General features: G+C 54.7%; 1 protein-coding gene across 3 annotated transcripts in view; it reads left to right on the top strand.

Annotated features, from left to right (window-relative positions):
- SIPA1L3 (signal induced proliferation associated 1 like 3) overlaps positions 1 to 22,739 on the top strand; it is a 238,772-nt gene that overhangs the window by 130,000 nt on the left and 86,033 nt on the right. For all 3 annotated transcript variants that reach the window (XM_062176109.1, XM_062176107.1, XM_062176108.1), the window contains exons 3-4: positions 12,355 to 14,151; positions 17,861 to 17,991. In XM_062176109.1, the coding sequence (XP_062032093.1) occupies positions 12,636 to 14,151; positions 17,861 to 17,991 (1,647 nt within the window). In that variant the 5' untranslated portion in view covers positions 12,355 to 12,635. The remainder of the gene's footprint in view (positions 1 to 12,354; positions 14,152 to 17,860; positions 17,992 to 22,739) is intronic.

The following is a 22,739-nucleotide window of genomic DNA, read 5'->3' as shown; positions in this document are numbered from 1 at the left end:
TAACATCCTTTAAAGCAGGACAGGTCTCCTGGGAACTCTGACCCCCAAGTGGGAGCCTTGCCAACTCGAATATAAGGCTGTGACCTGTCGCCCTTGGCCCTGTGGGTAGAACGTGGGCCCCTCCTTGCTGCCGGCAAAGATTTCAATTAGAAACCCTGATCCTCTGGGCTTTTTGACATTAAATATGGAAGGCGGGTTTTGATGGCCATGGTGGAGACCCTGCACATTGTTCTCTGGGCTGATAGAACGGAGTCTTCGCTGCAATGCTTTCTTATGAGTTTTCTGAGATTTCCATCCGTCTTGTTTCCTGAGGGAGCCCTAAAGTAGGCCCCAGTATTCTCAAAGTTCCAATAAGGTGAGGGAAGACATAGAGAAGAAAAATAGATTCTTAACTGAAACCTGCTGAGCTGTTGGCAGCTTCCAGAATTTTCTATGAATTGATTTTGAAGAGACCTGCGTCACTCATGTATTCCCACAGTGCTCTCACTTAAACCACCTCATCTTTTATTTAGAACACAGTGGCCAAGCCAGACAGTCCCAGCTGCTCCGCCCACCAGCTGTGTGACGGGGCCTCACAACCTTTGCCTCCTCTGTAGAACGGGTGTGACAGACGCCCAAATGTATAGGGTTGTGACAACATGCAAGTTCACACGAGTCAGTGTGTAGGCTGGGCCTGACACCGTGGGAGAGCTTGTCCATCTTAGCCTTCCCCACCATGTTATCCCTCTCTCCTACCCAACCTGCGCACAAGAACAAATATGGCAGACCCCAGTCGGCCCCAGGATTGTAGCTGTTCGAAGACTAGGGAGCACAAAGGATACCCAAGAGGCTTAAGAAGCCACTGGGCCAAATCCTGTAGATTTAAATCCTGGGAGCTTAGCAGAGGGAGGAGGTGTGGAAATCAGCTGAGAGTGAGGAGGGGCTGGCAGCATCGAAGGAACAGGGGAACTGGGCATGCACAGTCCTCCCTGGAGCACAAGTTCTCCGAAGTATCTCCCGTGAGGGTCGCCAGTGCCCTTCACACCAGTAATTGTCACCATGCGTGACCCTCTCAGCAGCATCCACCCCCGTTGACCATCTGGTGCCCCCACACCACACCTCGTGCCCAGCCTCTGTTTCACCTGGCCTCCCTCCATCATTCGTCCATGCGCCCATCTGTCCCCCATCTACCCATTCATTACCCAGTGCTGGGCCTGCTCCAGCTCCTGTCTGACTCCCCACTGGAGAGCTTGGGGGAGGCGCGCTCCTTGCTGTCCCTGCTCCTTCTAAACCAAGCTCAGCCCTGTCTGCACGGGAGTCAGCTGCGGGCTCCTGGGCGCCTCTGGGCCCCACCCCCAGGTGCTGATTCACAGCCTGTGGGGGCGGGCTGTGAATAGACACCTGTGGCTTTTAAAAGCTGCTCCAGCACCTGTGATGGACAGCCGGGGGAAGAGAGCTGCTACCTTGGGTAACCCTGGCTGGCCTTGCTGGCTGCCCCCAGCTTCCCTGCCCGCACAAGGCAGCCTCACTCAGTAGCACACCTGGTGTGTGGCGCGTGTGCCCTCCCTCCATGCAGATCCTGGCTCAGGCACTTCCTCCTCAGTGAGCCTTCCCAACTCCTCCGTGCGAGGGCCTCACCCTGTGGCGCAAGCTGGGCCAGGCTGAAGCCAGCTTCCTCCAGGTCTCCCATCTGGGTGCACGGTCCCAAGCACTTGGACCATCTTCTGCTGCTTTTCCCAGGCACGTTAGCAGGGAGCTGGATCAGAAGTGGAGTAGCCAGGACACAAACCAGCACCCATATAGGATGCCGGCATTGTAGGCAGCTTCTTTACCCACTACACCATGGTGCCAGCCCCACGTCGTGTTCTTTTACCATATACTTTACACATTACATATTGTATGTCGTGTTCCTTTACTTTCCAGGTAGTATGCATCATGTTCCTTTACCGTGTTCCTTGCCCATTATATAGTGTATGTCCTGTTGCTAACCCACGTACTTCACACGTGATATGTAATAGGTCATGTTCCTTTACTGTGTTCCTTGCCCATTATATAGTGTATGTCCTGTTGCTAACCCACGTACTTCACATGTGATATGTAATACGTCATGCTCCTTTACCATGTTCCTTGCCCATTATACAGTGTATGTCCTGTTGCTAACCCACGTACTTCACACGTGATGTGTAATAGGTCATGCTCCTTTACCGTGTTCCTTGCCCATTATATAGTGTATGTCCTGTTGCTAACCCACGTACTTCACACGTGGTATGTAATAGGTCACGCTCCTTTACCGTGTTCCTTGCCCATTATACAGTGTATGTCCTGTTGCTAACCCACGTACTTCACACGTGATATGTAAAACGTCATGTTCCTTTACCGTGTTCCTTGCCCATTATATAGTGTATGTCCTGTTGCTAACCCACGTACTTCACACGTGATATGTAATAGGTCATGCTCCTTTACCGTGTTCCTTGCCCATTATATAGTGTATGTCCTGTTGCTAACCCACGTACTTCACACGTGATATGTAAAACGTCATGTTCCTTTACCGTGTTCCTTGCCCATTATATAGTGTATGTCCTGTTGCTAACCCACGTACTTCACACGTGGTATGTAATAGGTCATGCTCCTTTACCGTGTTCCTTGCCCATTATATAGTGTATGTCCTGTTGCTAACCCACGTACTTCACACGTGGTATGTAATACGTCATGCTCCTTTACCGTGTTCCTTGCCCATTATATAGTGTATGTCCTGTTGCTAACCCACGTACTTCACACGTGATATGTAATACGTCACGCTCCTTTACCGTGTTCCTTGCCCATTATATAGTGTATGTCCTGTTGCTAACCCACGTACTTCACACGTGATATGTAATAGGTCACGCTCCTTTACCGTGTTCCTTGCCCATTATATAGTGTATGTCCTGTTGCTAACCCACGTACTTCACACGTGATATGTAATAGGTCACGCTCCTTTACCGTGTTCCTTGCCCATTATATAGTGTATGTCCTGTTGCTAACCCACGTACTTCACACGTGATATGTAATAGGTCACGCTCCTTTACCGTGTTCCTTGCCCATTATATAGTGTATGTCCTGTTGCTAACCCACGTACTTCACACGTGATATGTAAAACGTCATGTTCCTTTACCGTGTTCCTTGCCCATTATATAGTGTATGTCCTGTTGCTAACCCACGTACTTCACACGTGATATGTAATAGGTCACGCTCCTTTACCGTGTTCCTTGCCCATTATATAGTGTATGTCCTGTTGCTAACCCACGTACTTCACACGTGATATGTAATACGTCATGCTCCTTTACCGTGTTCCTTGCCCATTATATAGTGTATGTCCTGTTGCTAACCCACGTACTTCACATGTGATATGTAATACATCATGTTCCTTTACTGTGCGCCCCACCCTTTGAAACGGCTTCCTTTTCTTTTTTTTCCTCTGGCTTCCTCTACCGGGTGAAAATGTATGACAGCAGGGGCTTATACTGCTTACAGTTGTCGTTAGTGCCTACACAGGTGGCACAGGTGTTTAAGAAATATGTTGGATAAATGCATGGATTTCAAGTGCTTGATGCTTGTAGGATGAATGTGTGAATTACACACGCCTGGTAACGACTGGATAGATGAATGTGTGCCTTTGTTGTTGTTGTTGTTTTTGCCTGAGTGATGTGTAGGACTGTGGTCGCGTGAGTGAGACGAGTGAATGAATGACCCGCGTGTGCTCAGGAAGTGCTGAACTGCGAGCCGAGAGCAGTCAGCTGTCCCCCTGGGCCTCTGAGCTGGCTTCTCAGATGTGGTGCCACGGCCCTGACTGGGCCCCATCCCCAGGAACACCTGGAGCACACTGGGGGCAGCCTTGGAACCCCACTCCACTCCCAACCTCTTCCCATACTAACCCCAAGGGAGCAGTGTGCATGCGCACACTTTTTCTCCAGGCTTTACTTTTTTTTTTTCTTTTTTAACGTTTATTCACTTATTTGAGAGGCAGAGTTAGAGAGAAGAGAGACAGAGAGAGAACTTCCATCTACTGGTTCACTCCCCAAATGGCCACAACAGCCAAAGCTGGGCCAATACGAAGCCAGGAGCTTCTTCTGAGTCTCCCAAGTGGGTGCAGGGGCCCAAACACTTGGGCCATCCTCTTCTGCTTTCCCAGGCCATAGCAGGGAGCTAGATCGGAAGTGGATCAGCCAGGACACAAACTGACACCTGTATGGGATGCCAGTGCTGCAGGCCGTAGCTTCAACCCACTGAGCTACAGCGTCAGCCCTTCCAAGCCTTACTTTCAGCTTCTTGTCTGTGCCTGCTCCCTGGCACCAAGCAAGCTCAGGTTGTGGGCCGTGACAGAAGCAGGGCCGCCTGGTCCTGAGTGAGGGTGTTGTTTGTCCACCCAGTCAGCAGATATTAGTGGCCACCTGCATGTCAGGCCTGTGCTGGTGCTGGAGTGTGGGTAGTGCGTAAGACTCACATTCAGTGCCCTCGCAAGCAGTCACAAGGGAACTTTGATTCACTGACCAGGTGCCGCCAAAGAGAAATACAGAGTGCTCTGAGAGCCCAGGTTAGGAGGGCGGTGGGGACAAAGTAGCTTCTGCACTAGGTCTTGAGAAGGCATTCCCAGAGTACGAGGGAGGATGGGAGGATGGGAGGACGGAGCGGCTTGCACAAAGGCCCCGAGGCAGCGGGGAGCCTGGGGCATGAGGAGAGCGGAAGGAAAGGTGTGGCGCCATGGACTGGGGAGCACAGGGAGAGGGAGGGGGGCCTGAGGGCGGAGGGAGGCTGTGGATTTTATCCCGGCGGCGCTCTGCCTGCTGTCCACGCGGAGAAGGCTCTGAGGGGCGTGGGGACAAGCAGGGTATGAACCCTGCAGTAAGTCACGGCAGAGACAGGTGGACTTGGATCTGTGAACAAGGCTGGAGGCGGCGAGTGGGAGTGTGGCGGAAGGAGAGGAAGTGAGTGGGAGGGGGAGCTTTAACCTGACGCGCAGAGGCACGTGGGCTGCTGCATTCCCGCGCTGGCACGTGTTCGGGTGCCCCCCCCCCCCCCGCGGGCCTCAGTTCGCCGGAGGAAGTGCGAGCAGAAGCGACACGTGTTGTCCCTGCACAGGACAAGGCCGGTGCATGGTTCAACCGCGTCTCATTCCTCAGAGCAGCGGGGCCCGAGGAAGGGGCGCTCTGTCGCTTGAGAGCCGAGTGACAGCCTGTAGCGGGCAGCTGTAAGAGCAAGAAGCGGAGCGTTCGTTACGGCGGCCTAGCCCAGCCCGTCCTGCCTACTCTGGGACGAGTTCCATGCATGGAGAGACTTGAAGAGTTCAGACTGGGAATGTTCATTTTTCCACGCCGGAGAGACACCAGTGAGGGGACTTCCAAAAAGCTTGTGGAAAACTAGAATTAAAACATGTCTGTTCAAGTACAAAAAAGCCGTTTTATAACATGCATTTCCACAAACTCTTGCAGACATCTCACAGGCGTGGCTTTCAGAATTACATTGCACTGAAGTAAACTTAGCTTTTACTTGTGATCTAATTCTGGACTTTCTGAAGGGTATGTGGGGATCACGCCTGAGCAGGCAGACGGGTCTGGAGGGGTTTGACCGTGGCTCGCTGCTAAGGAAAATGAGAAGCGCAGAAGTCCAGACGTTGCCCCTGCTTGCAGAAGGGCTGGTGCGGGAACTCGGCACTGTCTGACTTCAGGAATGGAAGAGCCAGGGTCAGAACCCAGCTCTGGCACCTCGTAGCCATGTGGCCTTGGGCACATTACCTCATGTGCCCGCCCCTCGGTTTCCTCATCTGTGAAATGGAGTAATGATGATACTTATATCATGGAGTTGTTGTGAAGGTTAACAAATAGCAATTCACAAATGTAAACTCCTAAAAGGAACTGGCCCATAGAACACTCCCATTCATGGTAGCTGCTAGTGTAGAGGTTGGTTTTGTTTGTTTTGCTTGTTTTATTATATAACTGCAACATTCGATGATGGGAAATGGAAAAGTGTTGGCTTCAGGTACAGCTAGAAATGGAGTCTGATTACAGCACCTGGATTCTAACTCTTAGCCTCCTACACAGATAGTGCTTGCCTCATGGTCACAAGATAGCTGCAGAGATTCCATCCTTCACATCCTCTCAGGATCGGGATGGGAGGGAAGCACATTCTTCAATTCCAACATTGCTGGCAGTGGTGTCGCTGGGTCTCCCTGTTTCTGATCAGGTTACATGATGTGTTCCTGAGCAAGGGAAGGAGCCCTACCTCTCGTCCAGAGGAGAGGGCAGCTTCCTAAAGAGAGATCTGGGCTGTGGTTGGAAAAAGGAATTGTGCAGGCTGGAGAAGCAAGCCCGCTGTCTGCCACCGTTTCCCCTTTTCTCTGCCCTGTGTGTCTGAGGCCCCTTGAAGCCAGTACACCGAAAGCTGTGGCACTTGCCTGTTTGTCTGCTGGTCCAGCCTCGCGGCTTAAGTTCCCCAGTCTCTTCACGAGTGACAGAATGGGGGCATTCGCACCCACAGATACACCATCGGTTGCTGGCTCTCGCAACAAATGCTGCTAAGTTCCCCTTGCTCGAGGACAATGGGGACAATCACAGACTCTGTTCTTCCCAGCCTTCCTTGCAGCTGGAGTAGCCACAGGCATGAGAGAAAGGATTGAGGGGAAGAGAGTGTTGTGGGAAAGCTGCTGCTTCTGTAGCAGCATCTGACGGGTGAGAAGAGCACTCTCGCATCATCCTGGCCTCTCCCCCTCGTCTGGGGTCCAGTACGAAGCATGGCTGCAGGCGCCAGCTGCTGGCCGTGAGGCAGGAAGCCAAAAGATGAGCAAGGCAGAAGGGAGGGAGGGAAGGCACCCGACATCGTTGCCCTGTTTCCGCCGCCCCTGGCCCCCGGTTGTGTACCGTCCTGTCTTCAGTTGCCGAACCAGCCTTGGGTGGTGGTGGTACTTGCAGCCACATGCATCCCAGCCGACTGCCCGGCGCCATCACTTCTGCTTTTGCTGTTGTCCCTGAGGCTGCCCTAGTTTTACCACCACAGTCCCCGGCTGCCTCCCTTGCACGTGGCGCTGTGTATTAGTCAAGGTCCTGATGCCAGCAGCACAAGCCGAATTTGGCAATCGGGCAGAAACAGAGTCCACTAGGGACTTAGACAATCAGCAGAAGGTCGGAGAAACAAGAGCCAAGGAAGGAACCCCGGATCCCCAGCGAAAGCCCCCTGACAGGAAGTTCCTGCCGCCATCCCTGGCACCGCAAGGGTCTCTGTAACCGTACGTGTCCTGTGACCCTCACGCAGAGCCCTAGAACAGGACACTCAGCTGCTGAGCCCACACCATGTGCCTGCCCCAGCTGTGCTTCTGCCACAGGGCCGTGGGGAGAGCTCTTGCCAACCACGCACCAAAGAGTGGTAGTAATAGCAGTGGCTGTGATGGAGATGTGAGATTGAAACCGAGTAACTGTCTTGGCAACCAGGCCATGGACGCCAGGACTTGAGCCCCGGCAGTCTGGTTCCTGCATGGATGCTGTGCTGCTCTCCTAGTCAGGATTCCCCATCAGGAAGATGTGGGTGCATTTAGGAAGAGGGAGATCATAGCAGACAACTGGAAAGGGACCCACAGGCACCAGCCCCTGAATCCCAGAGAGGTTGTGGATGCTCTTCTGACCACCACAGGGAGACTTGGCTGCACCTGCTCAGAGAAGCAGCTTGTGCAGGGAGACCAGGGCCTGTAAGGACATCTGTGTGTGTTCACAGAAGGCAGCAAAATGGGTCAAGAGTTTCTTTCTTTTTTAAAAAAAAAGATTTTATTTATTTATTTGACAGGTAGAGTTACAGAGAGAGAGAGAGAGAAAGACAGAGAGAAAGGTCTTCCTTTCGTTTGTTCACTCCCCAAATGGCTGCTACAGCAGGAGCTACGCTAATCAGAAGCCAGGAGCCAGGAGCTTCTTCTTCCAGGTCTCCCATGCGGGTGCAGGGGCCCACGCACTTGGGCCGTCTTCTGCTGCTTTCCCGGACACAGCAGAGAGCTGTACTGGAAGAGGAGCAACCGGGACAGAATCCAGTGCCCCAATCGGGACTAGAACCAGTGCCCATATGGGATGCCGGCACCGCAGACGGAGGATTAACCAAGTGGCCACGGCGCCGGCCCCGAATTGAGAGTTTCTGACTGAGCTGGGAACACAGTGCTCTCAGCAGAGCCCTGCTGTCAGGAGGTGCTGGCCTCAGCAGTCCAGGATTTTGTCTGGGCCACTGCTTTGTCTCCGAGGACTAACCCTGCCCAGGCTGACCTGCTAGGGTCTGGTGTCCAACAGGGTGTCCTGCTGGGCTCAGGTCCTCATGGCAAACACCCCTGCCATCCTGGAACTGACGTTTAGTGGTGGAGACAGTAAACAGAAAATGAACAAAGTAATTTTCATTTTCTCAAAGCTGTAGCACCCCTGGTCACCAAAGGAGGTAAACCAGCAGCCCCTGACCAAATCCAGCCTGCAGGCTTGTTAGGGGTGCGTCCAAAAATTCATGGAGGAGCAGGCATTGTGAGTGCAAGAGGATACGCCACCACTCGGGGTGGCCACATTGCATACTGGAGTGCCTGATGGTGTTCTGACTGCTCAGTGCTTCCTATAATACACTTGGGAGGGGGTGAATGATCACGCAGGTGACTCCCGTAGAGTCCGGGTTTGGCCTGGCCCAGCCCCAGCTGTTGCCGGCATTTGAGGGAGTGACCCAGTGGGTGGAAGATCTCTATCCCCTCCTCTCTTTCTTGCCCTCTGTCACTCAGCCTTTCAAATAAATAAATAAATCGTTTTAAAAAGAATTCATAGAGGGGCCGGTGCCATGGCTCACTTGGTTAATCCTCTGCCTGAGGTGCCGGCATCCCATATGGGTGCCAGTTCTAGTCCCGGCTGCTCCTCTTCCCATCCAGCTCTCTGCTATGGCCTGGGAAAGCAAAAGAAGATGGCCCTAGTCCTTGGGCCCCTGCACCTACTTGGGAGACCCGGAAGAAGCTCCTGGCTCCTGGCTTCGGATTGGTGCAGCTCTGGCTATTGCAGCCATCTGGGGAGTGAACCAGTGGATGGAAGACCTCTCTCACTGTCTGTAACTCTACCTCTCAAATAAATAAATAAATAAATAAATAAATTTAAAAAAAGAAGAAGAAGAAGAAGTAGAGCAGCCAGGACATGAACCAGTGCTAATAAAGGATGTGGGTGTCACAGGTAGTGGCTTAATCCACTGTGTCTGTGTCACCATGCCAGCCCCTTTTCTATGAATTTTTCCAAGATCCCTTGCATTTTGTGGGCCCTCATTCGTTGCAATTGTTTGTAAAGTATTTGATTATTGAGTTTCTAAAATTTCTTTTGTTTGAGACACAGAGACTAACAGAGCTCCCATCTTCCGGTTCACTCTCAATGCCTGCAATGGCTGCAAGCAGGCCAGCTGAAGTCAGAAGCTAGGGACTCAGTCCAGGTCTCCCACGTGGGTGGCAGGGACCTAACCAGCTGAGCCATCACCTGCAGCCTCCCAGGGTGTGCAGTAGCAGGAAGCAAGAACCAGGAGCCAGGGCTGGGAATCAGACTTAGGCCTGTGGTGTGGGAGGCAGGCACAGCTAGGCAGATGCCTAAAGAGATATGCATGCAAATAATTCACAAGGTGACCAGTGGAATTCAATGAAAAGCAAGGCTGGCCCTCCCCTTGCACACATTTAGATACTGAGGGTACAATATAGCCCATTTTCTTACGGGCGGGGCAGGGGGGACTGGTAAGTGCTGAGGGGGAAAGTGGGGCAGGGGAAGGGCATAGGAGCATGAAGTGGGAAGGCAGACACACAGCTCTGCCCCCTGCACCCACCCACCCACACACACCCACACACAACACACACACACACACATACACACAGGCGGCCAGGGTCCCCAGTTTCTTCACAGTCCTGGAGAACTTCTCTGCCTGGTTGTTTGTTGTTGTCACTGCTGTTTTGCTTTTCAAACAGGAGGAATTGCCCACAACTCTAGGTATCTGGCTTCTCTTGAGAAATCAAATGATCTGGCAAACACACATTCCTGCAAGGCCGAGTTGGCAGGAGCAGAGGCCTGCTTGTCTCTTCAGAAGAGGCACCTGCCGTCCGGTTCACTGCAGACTGCCCCAGCCTCTCGCCTGTCTCCCTGACGCAGCCCAGCTCTCTAGCCCTCCCAGACTCTCCCCCTGTGTGCCGCCTCCCTCTGCCATCTACAGAAATTGTCTCTGCTCACAGGGCCCCAGAACAGCCACAGCCCACTCCCCTGGCTTCTCATTTGCTCTCACTTTTTCCTAGGCTTGCCTGTTCAGCTTCCCTCTCCATCTCATGCTGCCAGTTCCACTCTGTGCCTCTGGGCACAAGTTGTGCAGTAACCCCTACACACACACACACACACACACGACCCTCCACTTCCCCGCATGGGAAGTACTAGTAGTCACCATCCACAATGGCCATGGCCAGCTCTAGGTTAAGGGAAAGAAAAGTTATTGGACACCTTGAGCCAGGTGCCTAGCACTCTCCTCCCTGAACAAAATCAGTTCTGTTGGCAGGAAGGAGGACATGGTGGCCCACTTTCCCCTTCCTCTCTAGCAGGGGGTTCATCTTCCAGAAGTTCAAGGCAGAGACAAAGCCCAGTGTTTTATACTGCAGGACAGAGTGAACTCCTTCCCCAGAGACCTGTGACTCAGGGTGCACTGATCCCTGAGATTGGGCTGAGGCTGTCTTTTGCTCACTCAGACAGCAAGCAGTGACCCAGTGTCCTGGACACTCTTCCAAGCACTGGGGATACAGCAGTGGACAGCGTAGATGTCCCCACCCTTCTGGAGCTGACATTTTAGCAGTGGGGCAGTCACTGAGTGGATAATAAATGAGTGCTGACATCAGCTAAGAAAAATAGAGGGGCAGGTGCTGTGGCACAGCTGGTCAAGCCATTGCCCTGCAGTGCCAGCATCCCATATGGGTACCAGTCCACGTCCCAGCTGCTCCACTTCCAATTCAGCTCCCTGCTAATGCGCCTGGGAAAGCAGCAGAAGATGGCCCAAGTCCCTGGTCCCCTGCTGCCCATGTGGGAGACCCAAAAGAAGCTCCTAGCTTCAGCCTGGCCCAGCCCTGGTGGTAGTGGCCATTTGGGGGGTGAACCAATGAATGGAAGAACCCCCTCCCTCCCTCCCTCCCTCCCTCCCTCTCTCTCTCTCTCTCCCTCTCTCTCTCTCTCTCCCTCTCTCTCTCTCTCTAACTCAGCCTTTCAAATAATCTTTTTAAAAATAGAGTGGTTAAAAGAGGTTTTTACAAGACAAGTACATACTGTGTACGCATGGGGGCTTGGGAAGAGTTGACATCATGGGAAGGAACCACCCGGAAGGATATCCAGATATCCTGGGTCAGGCTTGTAGGTCGGGAAACGGAAGAGAAGGCTTGTGAGATCAGAGTTCAGTCAGGGGTGCAGAAGAGAAGTGAAGGAACCTGGCAGGGGCCGGATCCTGTGGGCTCCTAGCCAGGGCTGAAGTTGGGGTTTTATTCTAACAGGCTAAGGAGTCACTGGGGAGAACTCAGCGAAGACATGGTGAGATCTGCTCCTAGTATCTGAGTTGTGCAGATGTCTGGAGATGTTCCCTCTGTGTCCCCCTTCCAGTGCCCCGGTGCTCACGGTGACTCACACCTCATGCTCACTTCCTCTCTGGGGAGTAGCTGGGCAGGGTGGCCTGCAGGACAGCTGCACAGTAGTGTGACCTCCGTGTGCAGCCGCCAGTTCACAGGAAATACAGGGGTCAGGAGAGCAAGTTCAGTGGTACCTCAGGGATCCTGAAACTGGGAACCTCCCCAGGACACCTGACCCCATGCCCCCAACAATAAACAGTGTGAAAATTAAGGAAGGGTGGCCGTTACAGAGAAGAGACCTGCCAGAGGGTGGGATCGTCCACTTTGGATGCTGAGTTGAACAGACCAGCTGCTGTTGAGATAGTGGGCAACTGTGAGGTAGGCAGGGCATTGCGTGTCACTGACGAAACCGTGTTCCCTTAGCTGGCTGTGGTAATGGTATCACGGTTATTTTATTAAACACCTTCTCTGCTAGAGATACAAGCTATAGTATTTACAGGTACAATCACCTGAGGTCTGGGATTTACTCTTAAAAAAAAAAAAAAACTGTCAAAAACAAAAAGTGCAAGCTGGGTGGAGACAGAAAGGAGAGGCAGAGCTACTGGTCAGGGAGCCAGCAGGGTGGCTCTGAGACTTCTCTCTGCTGTTCAGTACATTTGAAAATTTCCATAATTAAAAGTACTTTGAAATGCGTAAAGCCATCCCCCCAAAATAAAGCCACGTTTCTCATGCTCTGGGAATAATGACACCTGCCACATCTCACTTTTCTTTTTCTTCCTCTGCAGCATGGCTGGGGAGACACCCTTGCTGCCCGCTCTGCCCTGCTGAGCCGCTGTGTCCCGAGCCCCCAGGACAGCCCCTGCCTCCTGAGGTTGTCCTGGCTCAGCTGTCCACAGCGATGGTGGAGAACTGGACTGCACAGGCTCACAACCTTCGCATCTGGTTTCAGGGGCCAGCATCCTTCATCCTGGGCCTGGCGGCCCTGAACAATGGCTGAGGGCCAGGGGACCCCATAGAGCTACACCTCAGCTTCCAGGGCCCAGCAGCACTCCAGTGCCCGTGGACTATGACCACTTATCGGCCCCTTCCCAGTGATGGCGTGGACCTGGCAGCCAGCTGTGGGGCCAGAGCTGCTGACGTCCTGCCTGGGCCACACACGGGGGACTACACTCCCGTGGGATTCTGGGCCCAAAATGGCAGCATGTCCCAGCCCCTTGGTGAGAACCCAGCCACCTCTACCACCCGCCCCAGCCCCACCACCCCAGCGATGCCCAAGATGGGCGTGCGTGCAAGAGTGGCCGACTGGCCGCCCAAGCGGGAGGCCCTGAGAGAGCAGAACAACCCGAGCCCCTCCCAGGATACAGATGGCGTGAAGGCCACCAAGGTGGCCCATTCCATGAGGAGCGTACAGAACGGGCAGCCTCCCGCCAGCACCCCGGCTTCCTCAGGGTCCAGAGCCTTCCACCGGCTCTCCAGGAGAAGGTCCAAAGATGTGGAATTCCAGGACGGGTGGCCGCGGTCCCCCGGCAGGGCCTTCCTCCCCCTGCGGCACCGCAGCAGCAGCGAGATCACCCTTAGCGAGTGCGACGTGGAGGACACGGGGGAGCCGCGGGGCCCCCGGCACACGGGCGCGTTGCCCCTCTTCCGCGAGTACGGCAGCACCTCGTCCATCGACGTGCAGGGCGTGCCGGAGCAGAGCTTCTTTGACATTCTGAATGAGTTCCGCAATGAGCAGCCCGAGGCCCGCGGCTCCCAGGCGCTCACCGAGCTCCTCCGGGCAGATCCCAGCCCGCATCTGGCGGGGGGCGGCTGCGGAGCCAAGGGGGACCCCCGCAACGGGCAGCCCGGCAAGGACAGTCTCCTCCCGCTGCAGCCCATGAAGGAGAAGGAGAAGGCCCGGAAGAAACCTGCGCGGGGCCTGGGCGGCGGGGACACGGTGGACTCGTCCATCTTCCGCAAGCTGCGGAGCAGCAAGCCTGAAGGCGAGGCGGGCCGGTCCCCGGGGGAGGCGGAGGAGGGGCGCAGCCCCCCGGAAGCCAGTCGGCCCTGGGTGTGCCAGAAGAGCTTTGCGCACTTTGACGTGCAGAGCATGCTGTTCGACCTCAACGAGGCGGCCGCCAACAGGGTGGCGGTGGCGCAGCGGCGCAACACCACCACGGGCGCCTCCGCGGCGTCGGCCGCCTCGGCCATGGCCTCCCTGGCGGCGTCGCGGGCGCACAGCCTGGGCGGCCTGGACCCCGCCTTCACCAGCACAGAGGACCTGAACTGCAAGGAGAACCTGGAGCAGGACCTGGGCGATGACAACAGCAACGAGCTGCTGCTCAGCTGCCCGCACTTCCGCAACGAGATCGGCGGCGAGTGCGAGCGCAACGTGAGCTTCTCCCGGGCCTCCGTGGGCTCCCCGGGGGGCAGCGAGGGCCCCCTGGCCGAGCCCAGCCTGAGCTCCTACCGCACCAACGCCAGCATCTCGGTGCTGGAGGTGCCCAAGGAGCAGCAGAGAACGCAGAGTCGACCCCGGCAGTACAGCATCGAGCACGTGGACCTGGGCGCCCGATACTACCAGGACTACTTCGTGGGCAAAGGTGACAGGGTGGGGACAGGGGTGGGCTGTGGCTTGTCTCCCAGGCCCTCACCGCCCCGTCTTTGGCTCTGCCAGGCCTGCTCCTCACTGAGGACTCGGCAGGAATCTCCTGGAGGGCTAGGGGGAGGCAGACTGGAACCACGCCCAGCCCTGAGTCCTGTGCCGGAGCCTGGCTAACGCCTCACCCGCTAAGGCCCCAGTAGAGAGGCAGCTGCCCAGCAAGCAGGGGCTTGGTGTCGCTGTGCCAGGGGTACGGTACTGACCAGCTTCAAACAGCGGCTCAGCCGGCTGAGACACAATGAGGTGCCCCAGGAGGCCAGGTGCCAGGGAAGAGGGACCCAGAGGGTGAGCTGGGGGCTGCAGCGTTCAGTAGGGGCAGTGGGGGCCGGCTTCCTCGGCCGATGCCATCTGAGTACTGAGTGGGAGGAGTTGAGGGAGGAAGCCACGTGCAGATTGGGGACAGTTCCTGGCACAGGCACCAGCAGGCCTGAAACATTAGAGGAACAGGAAGAGGGCACTGTGGCCCGCTGAGGGAGATGACAATGTCAGAGCCTGGGGGACTTCGGGGCCCACGCTGAGGGCTCTCATCTTTCCCCTGAGTAAGATGTGAGCAGCAGTGGAACCTGACCTGGTCCCAGGGTTCACAGCTTCCCTCTGGCTGCGTGTGGGAAGCAGGGAGACCTGGGAGGAGGCTGCCGTGACGGCCCAGGTAGGAGATGATGGACAGGTCCAGGGTGGGAGCCTAGCAGTAGGGAAGGATCTTTCAGGCAGTTTCTGGATCCTTTTTGTTTTGTTTTGTTTTGTTTTTTTTGTTTTTGTTTTTTTGTTTGTTTTTTTTTTTTTTTTTTTTTTTTGACAGGCAGAGTGGATAGTGAGAGAGAGAGAGACAGAGAGAAAGGTCTTCCTTTGCCGTTGGTTCACCTTCCAATGGCCACCGCAGCCGGCGCAATGCGGCTGGCACATCGCGCTGATCTGGATCCATTTTAAAGACAGGGCTGTCCTTGTGTGGAGGGCATTGACACTGAGGAGAGATGAGCCCCATGTATCCTGGGGCTCCCTGCTCCTGTTGGGCAGTCCCCAGAGGCAGCATGGCCTAGTGCAGAGACCTCAGACCTGGGCATCCATGGGTCCACTACCTGGACAGAAGTGAAGCCTGCCAGGCAGGGACTAGGTGGCTCCTGCTCAGCTCTAGCTCACTGTGTCATGTGTAAAAGCAGACAAACCCTGTATTGCCGGCCTTTCTCACTTTTCAAGATGCTCTTAAACGTCAGATTTTTTTTTTTTTTTTTTTTTTTTTTTTTTTTGACAAGCAGAGTGGATAGTGAGAGAGAAAGAAAGGTCTTCCTTTTTGCCATTGGTTCACCCTCCAATGGCTGCTGCGGCCAGCGCATCGTGCTGATCCGAAGCCAGGAGCCAGGTGCTTCTCCTGGTCTCCCAGGGGTGCAGGGCCCAAGCACTTGGGCCATCCTCCACTGCACTCCCGGGCCATAGCAGAGAGCTGGCCTGGAAGAGGGGCAACCGGGACAGAATCCGGCACCCCGACCGGGACTAGAACCCGGTGTGCTGGCACCGCAAGGCGGAGGATTAGCCTGTTAAGCCACAGCGCCGGCCAAACATCAGGTATTTTTATTTTATATGGCCTCCCCTGGTTTTAAACGCTAGTAGCTGTGTCAGTTCAGACTTGTAAGTGACAGGTCTACACAACAGAAACATCTCTCATCTACAAAGAAGCCTCAAGGTCGGAGGCCCAGGGCCAGTGTGGTTACTGTTCAGCAGAATGCCAGTCCTCAGGGTGGTTCCTCTGGGCCAAAAAGGCTGCTAAAGCATCAGCCATCACATCCACATTTCCAGGCAGAGAAAGAGCGGGAAGGGCAGGGATGAAAGGCACCTCTTGTCAAGACAGCCCCCTTCACAGATGCCCCATCCAAGCACTCGTGCTTGCCAGCCATTCCCATGTACAGGGAAGCTGGAGAAAGTAGATCACAGTAGGCAGCTAGTACTCCACAGCAAGTAGTTTTCTGGAAATTTTAGTGAGCAGTGTCCTAGTCAAGAACCACAAATAGCACCGTCATCCCCCTGAGCCCGCACGTGGAGTCGGGCAGCCCAGGGCGTGCGGTGTCTGTTCCGTGGCTTAGTAGATGGTGGCCGTGCTCATGTGAGCGCCACAGGTGACTATGGGAGCAGCACGAGCCCACAAGAAAATGACCCAGAGGTTGAAAATAAAGGGAAGAGAAGAAGTTCCAGGCGGTCGCTAGCCAGGAGAAAGGCACGTGGAATAGGCCTCAAGGTTAAAAGCCCTGGTTAGAGGAGACGAGAAGGCCATTTTATGTTGAATTTTAAAAACCCACCAAGAAGCTCCGACAGTCGTGGGCCTTTGTGTGCCTGGAAAGCTGGTTTAGGGCCCAGAAATAAAAATGGAGCAGGCTGCAGGGAGAAGTGGACAAATGTAGCATCCTAGCAGGAAGCGAAGTAGACAAGGCTCCCTCTCTGAAACGGACAGATCTTGTAGCCAACACGCATGGGTAGAGGGGATTTGGTAATCTAATCAAAGCTGGAGATTACATTTAGATAGATTAACCTTGTGCCCAGCCCATAGAAAACACATTCTTTTCAACCCACACATGAAATACAGAAAAGGAATGTGGATCAAGTAAGATTATACCTTAGAGTACTTAGTTCTTTGTTGAGTAGGTACTGAGTACTCAGCATGGAGGTTTGAAAAATGCCATTTTCTTTCTAAAATGGATTTCTGTGTAGCCCTGGAAGCTCATTAGTCCGTGATCAGTGTTCACTGAGGGCCTGCCATCTGCCGGCACTCCCACAGTGCTGGGTACGCACCAGAGAGCAGCAGTCACCCTGTCGGTGCTGCAGAACAAGCTGGCATCCAAGGACTACAGTATTAGTCTGTCCTCTGCCAGCTGGGGAGATTGTTGGAACCTCTGCAGATGCCGTTCTGATGGGGGCTGTGAACCGGACCACAGCACTGTGACCTTAGATGAGTCTTTGATTGACGAGAGTGTCAGAACAGGAGCCATCAGTTGAATGTTTGGAGCACTAGGGTGGGGAGTTGAGGTGGGAGGTGAGGTCGCTGCTTGCAGCACCCTTGCGTCTCTGGTGCTGGGTACTACCACCTGTGGACTTGGCTCAGGCCGGACTGCTGATGGCTTCCCAGCACAGGCAGGAGATACCTGGGTTCCTGTTAGCTTAACCTCACAATTACACAGAGGGGCAAGCCTGCCCCAGCCCCGTTTTACTGCTCAGAATGCTGTCAGCCACTTGACCAGGCCGTGCCTCTGAGGAGGGCCAGACCCCTGCTGTGAGCCTACCGGAGACAGATCTTAACCATTGTACAGGAACTCTGGTAGCTAAGTCAGGCACTGCAAATCTGGGCTTACTGTCAGCGGTGCTGGGTTTACTGCATGCCATGCCCAGTTCTGGGCATTTCATAGTTGTAGTTTTACCTCACCCTCACGTCATCTCTCCGAACTGTGGGTTGCATCAAGGCCCCCATTTATGGGATAAGAGCGCTGAGTGGCAGCAAGTTCTGTGTTTTGGTAGAGATGGTACAGTATCGTGACTTTTCCCTTCTGCAGTCTCTCCATTGAGTATGCTGTGACCAGGCATGAGGTTGGGTGGCAGGGCTGCCCCTGTCAGCCCATCCGCTGGCCTGCCGTGGGCCCTGACTGCCCTCACCTGCTCTTCCTTTGCAGAGCATGCCAATTACTTTGGTGTGGATGAGAAGCTGGGGCCCGTGGCCGTGAGCATCAAGCGGGAGAAGCTGGAAGACCACAAAGATCACGGACCTCAGTACCAGTACAGGATCATCTTCCGGACCCGCGAGGTCGGTCCCGCCCCTGTCATAGACGATAATGAACTGCTCTCCCTCACGCGCCCTTCCTCTGTGCCAGATTCTGCCTCGTTCCGTGTGACCCTCCCTGCAGCTTCGGGAGAGTGTTCCTGTTAGTCTCCCATTTTGTGGAAGAAGAAACTAAGACCCAGAGATTAAATTACTTGCGTAGGATCAGAGAATAAGCGGCCAAGCTGGGGTTTGAATCCAGTGTACCTGACTTTGAAGCCCAAGATTGCAAAATCTATTTGCAGGAGATTAACTGTAGTTAGCATAAGGAGCACAGGGGGAGGGAAGAGATCATTTCAGGATTATGGGGTGTCCTGCATAATGGAAAGAAGAATGAAGACAACAGCCTCAGGCCTGGCAGGAACCGGGGAGTCTCAACAGGCTGTGCTGTTAGGCTGATCAAGACTTTCCATTCTGGGGAGAGAAGCCCTGGGTCACATGTGGCCAGAGCTTTCCCCTGGATTAAATGTCAGCTGTGACTAGGGAAGGAGGCCTATTGGGGACATCCTTGCTCTGATAGGACTCTAAGTTATTATAAGTGACAGGAATCTCTGTTAGTGGCTTAAGCCAGAAAGAGAATTCAGTGGTTCGTGTAACTGCAAGTGCAGGGCTAGCTTCAGGCGTGGCTGCACTCAGCCAGTGAGGTCAGCAGAATGCTGCCTCGTTGTCTCTCTGCTCTGCTTGGCTGTGTTTCTTTCTGCATTGTGAATATGTCATTCTCTTCTGCCACTCTAAAGCTCTTCTCTCTCCCTCTGTGTCCCGGGAAAATGGGGTCTGGCCGCACAGATCTTCTATGTCTCTATACCTGCTCATTCCAAAGGAACATACTCTTCCCTGCGGAATCCCCAAGAAGAGCTCCGACTGGCTCCCAAGCCCCACACCCCGGGCCAGTCGCTGATAGGGATGCTAGAGAAGCTGGCCAGATCTAGGACACGGCTCCACCCTGGTCCAGGGGCAGGGCAGGGCACTGTGATTGACAGTTCCATTGGAGCCACCTGGAGGAGGATGGAGGGCAGTTAGTTCCTCAGCAAAAATTTCCAGATGACCCAAGTAGATCTGCCCAAAAAATTTCCAAAAGGCTTTCCAGAAAAGGGACAATCGGTAGCCAGGCAGGCCCCTCTAAAGTGGGTCTCCCACAATGCAGCAGTTCCCCAGCCCCCATGGGCCTGGCCTTTGCCCAGGCCTGAAAACGCAGCAGGCTGCTGCTGCCCAGGACTTTGGATTTGGGGCCAGCGGCATTCTGGACCTTCTCCAGATTGGCAGATGCTGCACTGAGGGCCCTCACTCCGTCCTTTGATGAAGACCTTCCCACAGAGGGGGACTGGGATGACAGGGAGGCTTGGTGGCAGCGGAGGAGAGGGGGCTCCCAAACCGCAGGTGCTCACTGGCCTCTGCCTCCCTAGCCCCTGCCTCCCTCTGCTCACCTTTCTGGGCAGATGAGCACCAGGGCAGGATGTGAGGTGACAGCTCCCATCCCATCAGACTGTTGCAGGACACCTGGGCAACTGCTGGGTGGGATGACAGCCACAGTCACATACCAACAACCAGTAATTATTACAGTTGCCGTTACTAGGGTGACTCTGCTTCATGCTGTGTGTTAAGCATGGTTCTATGTCCTTTGTGTGTGTTAACCACTTAAATCTTATCACAGCTCTGCGACGAAGGCTCTGTGTCCTCGTTTAGGACAAAACGGGCACAGAAAGGTTAGGGACTTGCCCACTGTACCCTCCCGTGTGGCAGAGCCGGTGGCTGCCTGTGCTCCAGCTGCCACACACAGCTGTCTCTGGGCTACGACTGACTCAGCTCGCACTGCACTTGGGGCCCGTGCATGAGTTAGGAGCTCAACTAAGGCCAGCATTGTTGTTTTTCAGCAATTGGAATGTGCTGAGTGAATTTTTAAAGTACCAGACCGTGTCACAGGTGCTGAGGGTCAGGGGCTTCAGTGCCTGGATCTTGGGTCAGGGCATGATTGTCTTGATGTGGTCCCTGCTCAGTCAGTTTAGAACGGACTCAATGCCATTCCCAGTGTATGACTGCTTGCATCCACTTTTTTTTAAAGATTCTATTTATTTACGAGGTAGAGTTACAGAGAAAGAGACAGAAAAAGTCTTCTATCCTCTGGTTCACTCCCAAAATGGCCACAATGGCCAGAGCTGGGCCTGTCTTAAGCCAGGAGCCAGGAGCTACTTCCAGGTCTCCTACGTGGGTGCAGGGGCCCAAGTACCTGGGCCATCTTCTACTGCTTTCCCAGGCTATAAGCAGAGAGCTGGATTGGAAGAGAAGCAGCCAGGACACAAACTGGTGCCCATGTGGGATGCTGGCACTGCAGGTGGAGGCTTAGCCTACAACACCACAGTGCCCGCCCCTACTTGCATCCAGTTTATACCCCCAGTACCCACAAAAGAAGCCTCTGGGGACTCCAGGCCACCCGGGCCAGGTACAAGACTCGAATCTCACGGTCACGGCCTGGGGTTCATCCATTTTACAGGTCCACCATCTGCCAGCCCTGTTGGGCACAGAGGGTACAGGAGTGGACTACATTCTCATGGGGGAGACAGACAGGACACAAGGCACTGTAGGAAATCGGACAGCATGGCGCACAATGGCAAGGCAGCAGACAGAGCAGGGAAGGTTAGGGGGAGGTCAGGATGATCAAGAGAGGCATTACTGAGAAGATGACATTTGGATAAGGACTTAAAGGAGGGAGAGAGGGAGAATAGCATTCAGGCAGCGGGACCAGTGCCAAGGTCCTGTGGCAGAACCGTGCCTAATATGCAGAGACCCGGTATGAGTCCTAGTTCTGCCGCTTAGCAGCTTGGACGCCTTGGGCATGTGACTTCGAGCCTCCATTTCCCTCTTGGAAATCCCAGGCTCCTAGGACTGTGGCATGGGCTTGGTGAGGTTGCACATAAGAAGTGCGGATCTCAGCCTCCTCCCCTCGCCACACTCGAGTCAGCCCTGTGGACTGTGGCACACCATAAGGTTTGCAGCTACAACTGGCCTTTCTCTACCCTCACGCACACACAGTCTCAGCCCGGGCACAGCCCCATCACCTAGAGTCCGAGGCAGGGGCGATGGCCGGCAGGCTTTGCCTCACTCCTGCCTAAGGCCTTTCCCGTCATCAGGCAGAGGATCACGTAGCCCCACGAGAACACCAGCAGTGGTAATTGCTCAGCTCTGGGCACATGTTAGTGCCAGGCACTGCCCTGAGGGCTCTACGTGCCCTGACCCATCAGATCCTCTCAGTTCCCCTGTGCCAGGGGTCTAGTTATCGTCCCCATTCTACAGATGAGGACCTTGAGGCCCAGAGAGATGATCACTTGTCAGAGTGCCCCGTGGCCCGTGCTCTTAGCCACTGCTGCACAGGGCCTGTCAGGTCAAGTTTGAAGTCTGACTGGTTTAGTACAGCTCTGCCATCCCCTAACCATGTGACCTTGGGCAGAGGGTTATACCTCTGCATCTCGCTTTCTTCATCAGCAAAATGGGCTGCAGGCTGTGACCTTCCAGCCAGAGGAGGAGGAAGGATCTCTGGGCTGAGCACATCCAGGGGTGGCCCCAGGCGGCTGAGCACTCAGTGCCCCGCGTGCCAGCCGACGCCGTGACTGGCACTGCTGTTGTGGCCATCATTCTTTCCTGAGAGGCCAGAGAACCATCCTGGGGAGCAGGGATTGAACTCGTTGACAAGGATCCACGTGCACATGCCCTAGGATCCTGTAACCAAGGCATGGGGGCCAGAGCAAAGGACCCAGGCTGCCTTCCAAGCCAGCCAGCTGGCCTGCCCCAGATGGCCACCCCCGGCCGCCAAGCAGACAGCGTCAAGTGGGCCCGCAGCTCCCAGCAGATGGGATATGAGCATTGGCAGTGCCAGGCTTCCCACTGAGGCAGGAACAGACTTGGAGCTGGGCTTTGGCATCACACTCCCAAGCGCCAGCTCCTGGCCCCCACCCCAGTGAGCCTGGACAGGACAAGTCCCAGGCCAGGACTGACTGCCTTGAACCCCTTTGCTGGCACTGTCTCGCCTGGCACATAGGACTGTCCAGCCCACCAGGCCACATGAGTTCCCTTTGGCCTGACAAACATGGCGGGGGTATTTCATTTCATTTCATTTGAAAGGCAGAGGTGACAGGGGGCCATGGAGAAAGAGATCTTTCATCTGCTGGGTCCCTTCCCAAATGACTCCAATAGCCTGACCTGGGCCGGGCTGGAGCCAGGAGCCAGGAGCTCCATCCTGGTCTCCCACCTGGGAGGCAGGGACCCATGTACTTGGACTATCTTCTGTTGCCTTCCCAGGTGCATTACCAAGAAGATGGATTGGAAGCAGAGTAGCCGGTGTGGGGATGCTGGCATCCATTAAGGGTGGTGGCTTAACGGTCCCACCACAACCGGCCCCACACCCGAGTTTTTGCCAGGACATAGTTTCAATTTTTTTTTTTTTTGGGGGGGGGGGGGGAGACAGGCAGAGTGGATAGTGAGAGAGAGAGAGACAGAGAGAAAGGTCTTCCTTTGCCGTTGGTTCACCCCCCAGTGGCCGCTGTGGCTGGCGCATCTCGCCTATCCGAAGCCAGGAGCCAGGTGCTTCTCCTGGTCTCCCATGGGGTGTAGGGCCCAAGCACTTGGGCCATCCTCCACTGCCTTCCCGGGCCATAGCAGAGAGCTGGCCTGGAAGAGGGGCAACCGGGATAGAATCCGGCACCCCAACCAGGACTAGAACCCGGTGTGCTGGTGCCGCAAGG

This window comes from Lepus europaeus, chromosome 19 (assembly GCF_033115175.1).
Source record: "Lepus europaeus isolate LE1 chromosome 19, mLepTim1.pri, whole genome shotgun sequence".
In the NCBI taxonomy this organism is placed as follows: Eukaryota; Metazoa; Chordata; class Mammalia; order Lagomorpha; family Leporidae; genus Lepus; species Lepus europaeus.
The sequence above is the reverse complement of the archived record's forward strand: the minus strand, read 5'-3'. Positions and strand labels throughout refer to the sequence as shown.